The 12,614-nt window shown below is 36.0% G+C and overlaps 1 protein-coding gene across 1 annotated transcript; it reads left to right on the top strand.

The window, feature by feature from the left end:
- Positions 1 to 5,348: 5,348 nt before the first annotated feature.
- On the top strand, positions 5,349 to 8,651 carry lratd1 (LRAT domain containing 1). Its single transcript, XM_015351195.2, has 2 exons — positions 5,349 to 5,462; positions 5,955 to 8,651. The coding sequence occupies exon 2, from the start codon at positions 5,986 to 5,988 to the stop codon at positions 6,778 to 6,780; it is 795 nt and encodes a 264-aa protein (XP_015206681.1). The 5' UTR covers positions 5,349 to 5,462; positions 5,955 to 5,985; the 3' UTR covers positions 6,781 to 8,651.
- Positions 8,652 to 12,614: the final 3,963 nt, after the last annotated feature.

Below are 12,614 nucleotides of genomic sequence, written 5' to 3'. Positions count from 1 at the left end.
TTTTGTCTTGCTCCTCCAGAGCCCAGTCCGGTCCCCCCTTCCTAAAGATTTTTTACCCTGGAGGACGGGGTAGTTCTCAGCCGTGGACTCCCAAAGGTTTAAATTAGGTTTTTCCTCCCCCCAGTAATGTGCAGCTCTTCTTTTGGGCATCAGGAGCTGCCCTTTCCGACTTCCGTGATAATAGTGGTGTCATCTGCAAACTCAATGATGTGGTTGCTGCTGTAGGTGGCAGTTCAGTCGTAGGTGAATAAGGAGTACAGCCTAGGAATGAGACAGCAGCTATGTGGGACTCCAGTGTTTAGGATCGCTGTAGAGGAGATATTGTTGCCAATTTTCACCACCTGAGGTCTGCCCATCAGGAAATCCAGTACCCAGTTGCAGATAGAGTTGCATAAGCCCAGATTCCTGCGTTTTGGGACTAGCTTGGCGAGAACAATTGTGTTGAAGGCTGAACTGTAATCAGTAAACAGCATCCTAAAATAGGTATCCTGTCTGTTTAAATGTTCTAGGGCAGTGTGAAGTGCTATAAATATGGCATTATCAACTGATCTACAGTGTTTGGACGGTAAGCAAACTGAAGTAGGTCAAGGGAGTCTGGGATAAAGCAATTTGTAGGACAGTACTAGTCTTTCCAGACACTTCATTACCACTGAAGTGAGTGCCATGGGGCGGTAATCATTCAAGCAAGTTACCTTGGTCTTATTGGGCAGTGGAACAATTGTGGTTTTCTTAAAACACTCTGGTACAATTGACAGGGAAAGAGAGAGGTTAAAAATGTCTGTATGCACTGGAGAAAGCTGGTCTGCACAGGTTTTAAGGACACGAGGCGAGAAACCATCTGGGCCAGCTGCTTTGCGGGTTTTCACTCTCTTAAAGGCTCTACGCACCTCATGTTTAGAGAGCTGTAACACAAAGTCCCCTGGATCACAGGGAGCCTTGATAGAGGGCTCAGTGTTCTGAGCCTCAAAACAGGAGCAGCAGGTATTCTGCTCATCTGGTAGAGATGCTTCAATGGAGGAAATACTGCTGCTGTTGCCTTTGTAGTTCGTGAAACACAGCTTGCAAAAACACAGCTTGTTTTTGGAGTTTTATAGCTTTCTCCAGGTCGTACTTTGATTTTTTTATACAGTTCTCTGTCACCTGACTGAAAGGCAGCAGACCGTGCTTTAAATTTGGAGCAAATGTCTTTGTTCATCCAAGGCATCTGATTTGGACATATCCGGATCTTCTTGGTAGGAACACATCTATCCACACAGTAGTTGACATAGGATATGACCACCTCTGTATACTCATTTATATCAGTGGACAAATCTTTGAATATACACCAATCAGTCATTTCAACAATCTGAGAGTTCTTGCTCTGGGAGGGGGTGTTACGTCCCAGTATGTGGTCTGTGTGTTTTTGTTGTTATGTCCCACACTGCTGACTTTGATTGTTCTCCCTCCCCCATTGGCCCACCATTACACCACTGTTTCCATATGACATCATAATCAATCAGCTTCTCAGCCAATCAGAGTGCATCTTATTCAGTATATAACATGGAGGTTTTCAGAAAGGAGAGGCCTTTCGTTTGACTTCAGTCCCGCTCGGCTTTGGTTTTCGCTTCGCTTCGCTTCGCTTCTAGTTTTGCTTCGGCTTTGTTAGTTTGTTGTTTTGCTTTGTGTGTGTGTGTTTTCGTACAGCTTCGGCTTTGTTGTTTTGTTGGTTTCTGTTAGTCTCTTTGTACTTTCGTTTGTTTGTGTTTATCCTCGTTTTGCCATTACCTTGCCCAAACTTGTTATTGTATCAACCTCTGTGTTTTTTTGTACCCTGTTACTTGTCTACTCTTGTTTGTATTCGTAGTTCACTTGTGTATTTGTGTGAACTTTTGTGTATAGAGTTAATTCAAGTTGTTGGGTACATTTTTTGCAACTACACACGTAGTTGATTCTTGTATTAGTCACACTAGTTTAGTATGGGTGAGTGCCGTTTGTCTTGTATGGTTTTGGGTAGTCAGTGGAGGTTAGCTAGGGTGTTGAAGACGCCGAAGGCCGTGTGTTTCAGGTTTTCTTTTGTAGTCAGGTTAGCTTTCCCTCACTTTCCTAGCCAGCTTCATTTTGTTTGTTATTTTCTTTTCTTTGGCACCACTCTAGTTCCTTACCCCTGTGGGTTATTGTGTCCTATTTTGAACCAGTCACTTATTCAACTTTAAATCATCACTTTTGCACCAACCCTTGTTATCCCACTTCCTAGTTCCTCACCAGAACCCACCTGCTTTCAAACATTATTCTAAATGTTACACCCCTTTGCCCCTAGACACCTGGGGTCATAACATATGTATTTGCCTTAGTAATTTGCACTATTTGCACTTTGCCCTATGTGTATCCTGTCTATAATGTCTATGTCAGTGTCCTGTCTTGTTTTGCACCATAGACCAGGACAAATTATATTTTGTTCGACTATATACTTATATATGGCTGGAATAACAAATAAAGGTGAACTTGAACTTGAACCTTCATACAAAAGACTAGTTGATGAAGAACCTGATCCAGAACTGGTGCCATATTTTCACATAATTAAATTGAACCTTAAAAAAGCGTGTTTGATCATAATATGTTAGATGGCACATGTATGTACCTATCTGCTTAAAGTCTTTACAAATGGGTCTGTTTGTTTTATGTACAGTATGTAGAGCATTCAAATGGATGTTTTTCACAATAAAAACATGTGAAGCTAAACATTTAGTTTTTATTTTTGTATAAAGTATCAGTCTGCAAAATTTGAATAACGAAATAGAATTTAATCTCATTGTAACATCTCGGATGAAGACATGCTGTCACTAAACCAAGTGATTTCTGTTTCTGTATAGATACAACAGCTTCATTTAGCTGCTTACAGTATATCCTGTAAAGACATAGAAACATATGGTCAGTCTATTCAAGAGCAAACTGAAGAAATTGCAGTGGGTTTATAGGAGGTCCTTGATATTGTACAAACTACAGAAGCATACAGACGTGAATAAAGGCCTTGGAGAATAAATTAACCTGCAAAGAGTTAAGAGGGAGCAACAGTATTTGACATTCATCATGCTCATAACCGTGCTGCATTATCTTGATTGTTAGGAATTCTGGCTCCTAACAATCTGATGATACTTAAAAAATGAAATTTCCAGAATGGTTAGACATACTGTATAACCTTGCTCTCTGGGAGGTTAAATTGGTGATCTGTTCCATTTTTTTTAATTGGGTGAATTTCATAGGGTGAAATATTTTGCAAAAGCATCTCATCCAGCCCCTAAAAAAGCATTTTATGACCTCTCCTCATTGGGACCATCCACCCATCCATTTTCTAATCACTTTATCCAACAGAGGGGCATGGGGGAGATGACATCTGTTCTGGCAGGTGATGGGCGCATACACCCCTGATGGGAATCCAGTCCATCACAGGGCACAGTGACATAGACACACAGACACACACATTCACACTTGGGCCCATTTTCACAGAAGGCAATTAACCTACCGCTATGTCTTTGAACAGTTATCTTTAATAGTTAGGTCCTGGTAAAACAGATGTACAAAACATGTGATCCTGATTCCTGAATCACGTACCCATTCTATTTCTCCTTGTCCATCACCACTGGGGACACAAGTGGTTGCAACCATTTCACTCTCTCTGAGACTCTGATGATTTCCCTTCTTCTGTATTCTGGGACAAAGCTCCCTTTTCTGTGTGTGATAGCAGTACCTCTTTCCTTTACTGGACTGTATATGGACAAGCACTTAACATACAGCAATCCGTTTTCATGAAATGTATATTTGTATAAGTGTTCTACATAGCCTCTGTGATGTCCATATATTGGATACTCTGAAGAGCCAAATTGCACAGAATAAAAAGCAAAAATAAGTTTTATGGAAAAAACTTTTGTAACTGAATGTCCTTAAAATAATGAGGTGAGTAAAGAGGTATCTCCATTTACAACTTTGATGTGTATAAAACCAGTTTTGAAAAGAAACTGGATTGGAAACAGAAAAGTATTAGAAGCTCCTTGAGACATTATAAGAATTTCTAATTTGATAAGATCATGAACATGTGTAACCTTGGTTACTCAATAACATTACCTTCCATAGTTCTAGATTATCTACAGTATATTTATTAAATGTTTTTTTTTTTTCCTCCATAAGGCTGGCTTGTAATACACTTAAATGTTATCAGTATTTTTCAGGAAACATCCCAGTTAGTGTTGTGCCCTTAAAGCTGTTATCCTTTGTAATTATAAAAGTGAAGTACTACACAGTGAAATTTAATGTCCTTGTGTACTTTGCTAAGCATTTATGATATGTTTGTCCATCTTGACTAGCTTAAACAATAGATTTGTTTTAAATGTATTATTATTATTATTATTATTATTATTATTATTATTATTATTATTATTATTGTAGAAGGGAGTCTGTTTTATGTATCACTGAAGTATAGTAACCACCTGAGGGCCATGTTAAAAACCATTATGTGCCAATAGCCCCACAGAACAACAGAAGAATTGAGAAAATGAGCACTGCAAGGCAGGGAAAGAGAAAAGTATAAAGCATGACTTGTACTTACAATGATCATTTGGAACAGAACATTGAAGAGTACATGCAGCTGTTATTGCTAAGAACATTTACAAGTAAATTTAACAGCAACATACTTGCTTAAATTATTTTAAAAAGTCAATTGATTTGTTTTCTTTTGATGGGATTAATATATTAATATATAGTATATTTTGTGTTATTTGTGTTGGTTCTTCCTTTTTAAATTTAATTTCATAAAGATATTCAGCCATCCCTATAATGTTTGATAACATTATAAATACATGTGTATGTATTTAATGTTGTTGCATAGTCAGAAAAGACCACAGAATGCCTGTGAGAAATAACATTGCCAGTTCAGATAACAGACGTGTACATTCCAAGCTTCATGAAAGGTTTAAAATTTCTGCACTCTACACAATCAATACGTCAGATATGTCACTCATGCACTGTGAATTCAAAATGCATTTATTCTTCATGAAAAAAGTGTGTGCCATTAAATGTCGCACTTCTCAAACGCAAAATCTGGTGTTTTTCTACATGATTGTCCTGTGTTAGTTTCCAAGATTCCGCATCTCCCTCCTTCATTGTACTCTAAAAAATACGCATTCCCATTGTAAGCCCAAATAATAATAAAAACTGGGAACGTCCGTTACTGTCAAATGTATGATTGATACACCCCTCGCCCCTTTAACAATCTACAAAGGTTATACTGAGGGTTTTTGGACCAATAACCGCTGAGGAGGGCCGGTTTCTGTTCTTTGGGCGGAGTTTTCTTTTCTACTTAATGTGTAGTGGAGCTTATTTTATAGGTCGGTCACACTGGAGAGGAGAACAACGGGAGTGGATACGCAACAACACTGAAAACACAAATGGCACACGGGGACTTTTAAGCACTCACCTGGGGAAAATCTCAGGTATTTGCAAGGAGTTCGCCGGTCAAAATAAGCAAGTTTCATTTGTTTTATTTTTTTGTCTGTTTTCCCCAGTACGACTAGTAGGTTTTGTGCAGCGAAACGGCAAGCTATGGTCATTTTTAAATGAAATTCACCGTGCCTACTGTGATTTTAATTCGCTTGCCTTAAGAAGTAAGGTTTATTATATGCTAAGCTGTAACATTTTACGTAGTGGAACGCGAGCATTGTGTTCGTATTATGTTCCTTCGGCAATGTCATTAGTATTTTCCCGATGTATTGGCTTGATCTAAAAAAGTAGTTTCAGAAATGTGAGAAGGTCACCGCAAAAAAAAACCACGTTTAATTTAATAACGTAGTGTTATTTAAATAAAGAACATTGTAGGACTAGTTTTGCAGACTTAAAACAAGAGGATACATTTTCGTTTAATATTACATGTGCTTCATCCCGAGCAATTTGTTATAGTGTTACTTACTTGTTTTTTCTCCAAACAGTATTTCATGTCTTTGCCCTGCCCCGTCATTGATGGGAAATCAACTGGATCGGATCACCCACCTGAATTACAGCGAGCTGCCCACCGGAGATCCATCGGGGATTGAGAAGGACGAGCTCAGGGTCGGTGTAGCCTATTTCTTCTCGGATGAAGAAGAGGACCTGGATGACAGATCGCAGCCCGAGAATTACAAAGATCAGAGCCCCAGCAAGGACGGTCACTTAGTTCTCAACGAGATAGAATACTCCGCTTTCTGCTGCCAGGAATGTATTTTCTCAAAATTAAGAGAAAACGAAGATTTGAATATTTACTCTATAAAAACTTTGCTAACCATGTGCAAGCCGGGGGACTTGCTGGAACTCGTACATGTAGCCAACGATCAGCCCCCGCACTGGACGATTTATGAAGGGGATGATCAAGTGATACATTTGCACAAAGGGGAAATTCGCAAGGACAGCCTGTTTGAGATCAGCAATGGGCGACTGGGTAGAATAGTCAACAACCGGTACCGATACAGACCGCTTCCAGCAGATCTGGTTATGCAGAATGCCTGTGGGCACTTGGGACTAAGCAGCGGTGAGATCAGCTGGACAAACTCTGAAAGTTTTGCTGCCTGGTGCAGGTTTGGCAAACGGGAGTTTAAAGCTGGTGGGGAGGTTCACACTGCAGAGCAACAGTATTTTCTTAAAATCCACCTCTCGAAAAATAATGTGCATACCCTGATGTTTCACAGTTTGGAGGATTTAATCAGGGAAAGACGTAAAGTGGACGCCACTGGAAAGCTTAGATTGCTTAAGGAATTATCTATAGTAAGTGGGAAGGAGTAGGAACGTGCTAATGCTGTTCATCTTTAAAAACGGACCTGTTGAGACTTGCATGCCTTAAACAAGGGCTGCGCCTTTTTTTTGGAGCATTAACTTACCGAGGGTCATTTTTTTTTTCAAAGAAAAAAAAACGTTCCTTTGTATGGGTAGATTCGAGCTTTCACGCAGATTGTGAAAGTCTGCCCAACAGATTCACCTCGTACCTTTAAACACACTGAGCACACATTAGAATATTAGCATTTTCTGCTTCGCATACAATCATGTTGCTGTAGATGGTGCCTGTTTCTCACTGGCCCAGGTTTGCCAGCGTGCACTGTCAGTTGTTTTTTTTTTTTGGTTTTTACCCCTTGGTTAGATCGATTTTTTTTCCTTAATATTTAAACAGAAAGTGGCTCTTTGTTCTAGTAACTACTCGAAATGGGCACCCCTTTGTTTCTTGTATGCGATTTACGAATGGTAAATGGGTTACTGCAAGCATTGATTTAATATTAGCCATATATATATATATTTCTTTTGCTCTGGTGTCAGAAGATAAAAGTGTTCATTTGTTTTGGATCTCATATTTTTGTATTTGAGAAGTTAATATATCCTTTGTTTCATTGAAAAAATAAACATAGACTGCTAATAATAAACATAAATGGTCTTTTAACTCTTGTGTATTATCCATCCTGAAATGACTCTATTGAGTTATGCGAACCTAATTAAATGAATATGTAAGAAATAAGTAAACCCCCAAAGAAGTCTCTCCAAAACATGTGGTTAACTGACTCAGTAAGGGTTAACCTATGTACAAAAATCCTGTATCATTGCAAAGGATCACAAAATTTTAATATTCATATAGATGTGGTTATATTTGAAATTTGTGTTTCTAGATGATTATCATGCAGTGCGGTTGCTGATTATTAGTATGTGAATTTTTTCAATACACAAAAAAATTGTGGGACTCTTCAGAATTTTCTCTTATGCAGCTAAAAACTCTCAATGTATTGATTTTAAATTGCTTTATAAAAGCCTAACATAAGGATTCCAATTAATGGTATTGATACGTATGCCGTACATCTTAATGTGCAGTATCTGTATAATGTGAAGATAACTTGACTTTTGAATATACAAAAATACCAAAACAAACTAATTCAAAGTATAATGATTAAATAGACTAGTCTCTGCATGAAAATGAAATAAAAGGATGGTAGAGAGTACTTAATGATTTAAATTGAATCCTGAAATTAAAATTCTATAGAAGGAATCAAGCACATTGTAACCTAGACATAAAAAATGTACCTCTAGTTGGTTATTTTTCTATTTATTGTTGTGCTTACATGAACTCAATACACTATAATAATGAATAAGAGATTTAGACACTATTTTTTAAAAGCAAACATATGAATAGTTTAATAATGAAACTTATGTATTCAATGGGCCTTGTATATAAAGTATGTGCTTCTATAAAGAATATACTGCACATCTGATTTTCTATACCATTACAGATAACACATTTTTAAAAAAATAAAGCTGAAGATATGGTACAAAATTAAAAGAAAATACTGTATGCTCCTTAAGCTTCTTTGCTTTGATAGAAAGAATGAAAGAAAAATAATTTACCAACATTAGAGATCACCAACAGTAAAATGTAGAGCATGACAACCTCAGTTTTGATTTAGGCCCAAACTAGAGTAACAGCAGTGTTTGTTTTTTTTTTATTTGGTAGATAATTCTATTCCTGTGAGACTGTAAGGAGTTACAGTTTACAATCTTTCAAATCTTACTGTATTGTTCTGGGACCTTTAAATAAACAGAAATTAGGGCTCTATGTTTGATATTTGATACTATGATAAAAGTTATAGGGATGAAAAATATTTTCATTAACAGCTAAAAGTTACTAATTTAAGGTATATTTTTTCTTAAATTTACAACTATAGTACTCAATTGGATAAACACTTTATTAAAATATTTCAGGATTTACTAAAAAAATAAAAAGTCCTTTTATAACACTAACTAAACAGTTCATTATTTTGAACATATTTTTAAATGTTGATTTTTAAGAAAAGGTGCATATTTTAGTCATTTCTAATAATGATATGCACTGTAATAATACAGATTCCACAGGTGGATTTTAATTCAAGTTCAAAACCATTAGAACATTTATTTGGCCCTTTACATTGAAAGTGAATGGTTACACAAGGGTGTGTGTGTAATGTTTTATCACAGGTACTAAGTTGCCAGAAGTGAGTCATTGCAAATTAAAACATTTAAATGAAATGCATTTTTTTCCTGCATGGAACTAATTTATGATGTCTGTGAAAACTGAGTGAACATGCACTAACAGGCAACATACATACAATGAACTTTTTACTGTTGCAATGGGAAGAGGGTTTTGATTTATATTTCTCCTGTATAATCTTAAATGCATTTACAGTATTTTTCCTTTGTCTGAAAATAATACATTTGGCGTTGCTTGAAAACTTGGAAAAACAGGTTTTCAGAGCTAGAAAAAACAGCAAGAAGGACTTCATAGATCTTTCTATCAGAACATGTTCAAACTTGAAAATGCTCATTTGAATGTGAACTAGTGGCAGAAGAGTTGAACAGGTAAGTTGTGTTTTCACAGGCTCATTGTGGCATTAACATTTTTTTAAAGAATATATTGCAATATCTACATAAGGACATAAAGTACTGCTATAGTAAGATGGAGATCTGGTCTCTCAGGGATGTTAAAATGAAGGCCTGAAAGTGTGCCCTTTCACTGAAGGTCTTTTATATCAACCACATATTGTTGCTTGAACTGTGAAACATCAAGGCGTAGCTTTTGTATGAAGAACAAATGTGTCATACTGTATGTTTTGTTTCAGGTCGAAACAAGTTTTCAGGTTTTCAGTAAAGGTTCTTCCAGCTACATTCCTCTGTAGCATTAAAGAAATAGATAAGGGTTTCCCCACAAATGTTTTACCATGTGGGGTTTATGTAGTCTTCTCATTCTCATTTATCCATGATTAAGGGTTTCCCCACAACTGTTTTACCATGTGGGGTTTATGTAGTCTTCTCATTCTCATTTATCCATGATGACAAATTATAAAACACAAAGGCATAAAGCTGCCCAGGAGATACCGACTCCAAAGAACTTGCTCAAATCAAATTCTGCTGATGGCCATATGTGCATATCGTATGATTAATGAGATTAAACTATGAGGATTTACAGTATAATATTTCTGTGTTTAATGCTTCAGTTCATTCATTGAGTACAGTATTTTAGTTTTTTTTTTCCTGTGTTAACATTGGACTAAGAATGTTTGAACTGAATTCCCATATCCCAAAAATGTACAGTATATACCTTAACCTAATTAAAAATATGTTAATTCATGCTTTTAATACAGGCTACTACTCAAATAACAAGCAGCGCACAGAATGCAATATTTACCAGTGCCATCACTGATGAAATTAGAGTATATCCATTATTCTTGTACAAAAATACATTTCCACTATACAGTATATAGTTTGTCCCAGTAAATAATTACAGAAAATCTTAAATTACATTAGTTTCATTATTTAATTATGAAATCATATTTTTAAGTATGTCATTATTTATTAGGTAACACTTACTGTATTTCCTGTGTTTCCACAGATGATGATATACATTCTCACAACATTTTTCCAAATCAAAAATATGTTGTATAGTGTAACACCTTTGAGTATACAACATTATCTAGCACATCTTCTAGATTCTATACTTTGTAAATCTAAGAACAAAAGCCACATTAGTTAAAAATCCACTCATTTGAAACCATTTTGTACTTGACGGGATTGCCATCCAAACGCAATGTGGTAATACTCAATGTGGTCAATTTCTCTTATAGCACCATTGGTAAGAAGTATGCACTTTTATTCTTATTTTTTTCTGTGTTTTACATGACAATTGAAATTTCTATTTCCATTTGTTTATGTACATGTCTAAATTTCCACTGAGGGGGAAAATAAATTGAATTTCAAAATATAAAGTATTTGAAATCCTTTAAATGACTTAAATTTTATGGATTCAATTTGTAATTATCTTGATGGGGCAGAAGTTATCATCATAAAAGACATGAAAACTTGAATGACATCATCTACAGTATGCAAGAGTTTCACATTCTACCTACTTGAATTCTTTAATTTAAACATACATTTGAATTTGGATATGTCAATTTCTAGAATTAAAACTGAGGAATGCCTTTGTTACATAAGGAAACAGATAAAAACAGTAGCTTGCTTCCGTTTCATTCAAGATCTGAGAATCGTAACTAAGCTGTGCAATACCCATTTCATCACGTTGGTTAAAAATGGTAAAACATTTCCATCCTCACTATCACTATGTCTTCTTGTGGACAGATTTGCATGTCAGAATTTTAAAGTACTACAGCAGCTGCAACTCATAGAAACTACTGTATGGAAGCCATGAATGATAACAGAAAGATAAGCAGCAAAATGTCTTGATAACAATTTGAAAGAACTATGTAATGAGATGGCCTTCTTGTACACTATTGTTAAATTTGTGGTGTATTCATTAAGTTTTGATTACATCTTTTAAGAAGTTAGATTTATTTTTTCATGGACAGCTCAAAGCTTTATAATTTTATGTGTTTTGAGATATTCTTTATGTACTGTACATCTCAAGTATAGAATTGTATTTTTGTTTAATTCTTGAAATAGAAATAAGAAACCTATGAGAAAATGGTAAAATCCATCGTAGAGTCTAGTAGTATGAAAATAGTAGTCTAGAAAGTATCCAATTTATAATTGAAGCTATATTGTCTGCTAAAAAGCCTACACACTGGGTATACTTATAGTGCCCTTCAGATGTATTCAATGATAAAATATGTAACAGAAGAAGATGTATACTGGATAATATGTCTGGCTTAAAACAATGCCAAAAATATTTAACTGTGACTGAAATAACTTTGCACGGATAAAAGTCATATTTCTCATAAATAATTGAATTGCAGAAAACATGATGTTCATATTTATTCACAACTCTTAAGTATTTGTTCAAATAAATTCCATAAAAACAATAACATTCAGCTCTTTGGAAGTGCAATGGAATACTCCAGAACTATGTCAAGACCTCCACAGCTTTCCTGTTTACTTTGGGTATAAAAAGATGTAACTCACAGAATATATTGAGTAGTAGTATACATCATCACGTTTAAGATCAGAGAGCCTACCTAATGACTGAAGGTAAGTTATACTTGACTTCCACAAGTTGGGGGATGGCTATAAAAACACCTACAAAAATTGTGGCAATCTTTTTTGGAAGAGGATGTAAGTGTATCTTGCCAACATAGGCTGTGAGACAAGTGATATGAGATGCAAGCAAAAATCCAAAGACAATAGAGATCTTGAGCATAAAATAAATGTTCTCAGCTAGCCACCTCAATCTCCAGACCTCAATCAAATTGAACATGATGTGGTTCAATCTCAAGATGGCTCCTGGAGCAATTCTGCCTATTGGAATTTTCATCTCTCTTCAGAAATGCCAGAAACGCATAGTAGAATACAGAAGAGCTCTTATGCTAGGTGAGAATTTAAACAATACTACATACTCTAGGTGTGGATGAATGTGTCCCTTATGTTTTTGGTGGACACAAGGAAGAATACTCCCTGGTTTGACACACACTCACACCAGGGCCAATTTTCCCATATGCCAATTAACCTACCAGTATGTCTTTTCTGGATTTTGGGAGAAAAACAGAGCACCTGAGGAAACATGTGAACACAGGAAAAAATACAAACCCCAAGCAGAGCTCTGACAGACAGCAATTCTAACCATTGTGCTACTGTGTCACCCTCTTCAATGAATTCAAGTA

This window comes from Lepisosteus oculatus, chromosome 2 (genome assembly GCF_040954835.1).
Source record: "Lepisosteus oculatus isolate fLepOcu1 chromosome 2, fLepOcu1.hap2, whole genome shotgun sequence".
Lineage (NCBI taxonomy): Eukaryota > Metazoa > Chordata > Actinopteri > Semionotiformes > Lepisosteidae > Lepisosteus > Lepisosteus oculatus.
Note: the sequence above shows the minus strand (reverse complement) of the source record. Positions and strands in the feature narration are given on the sequence as shown.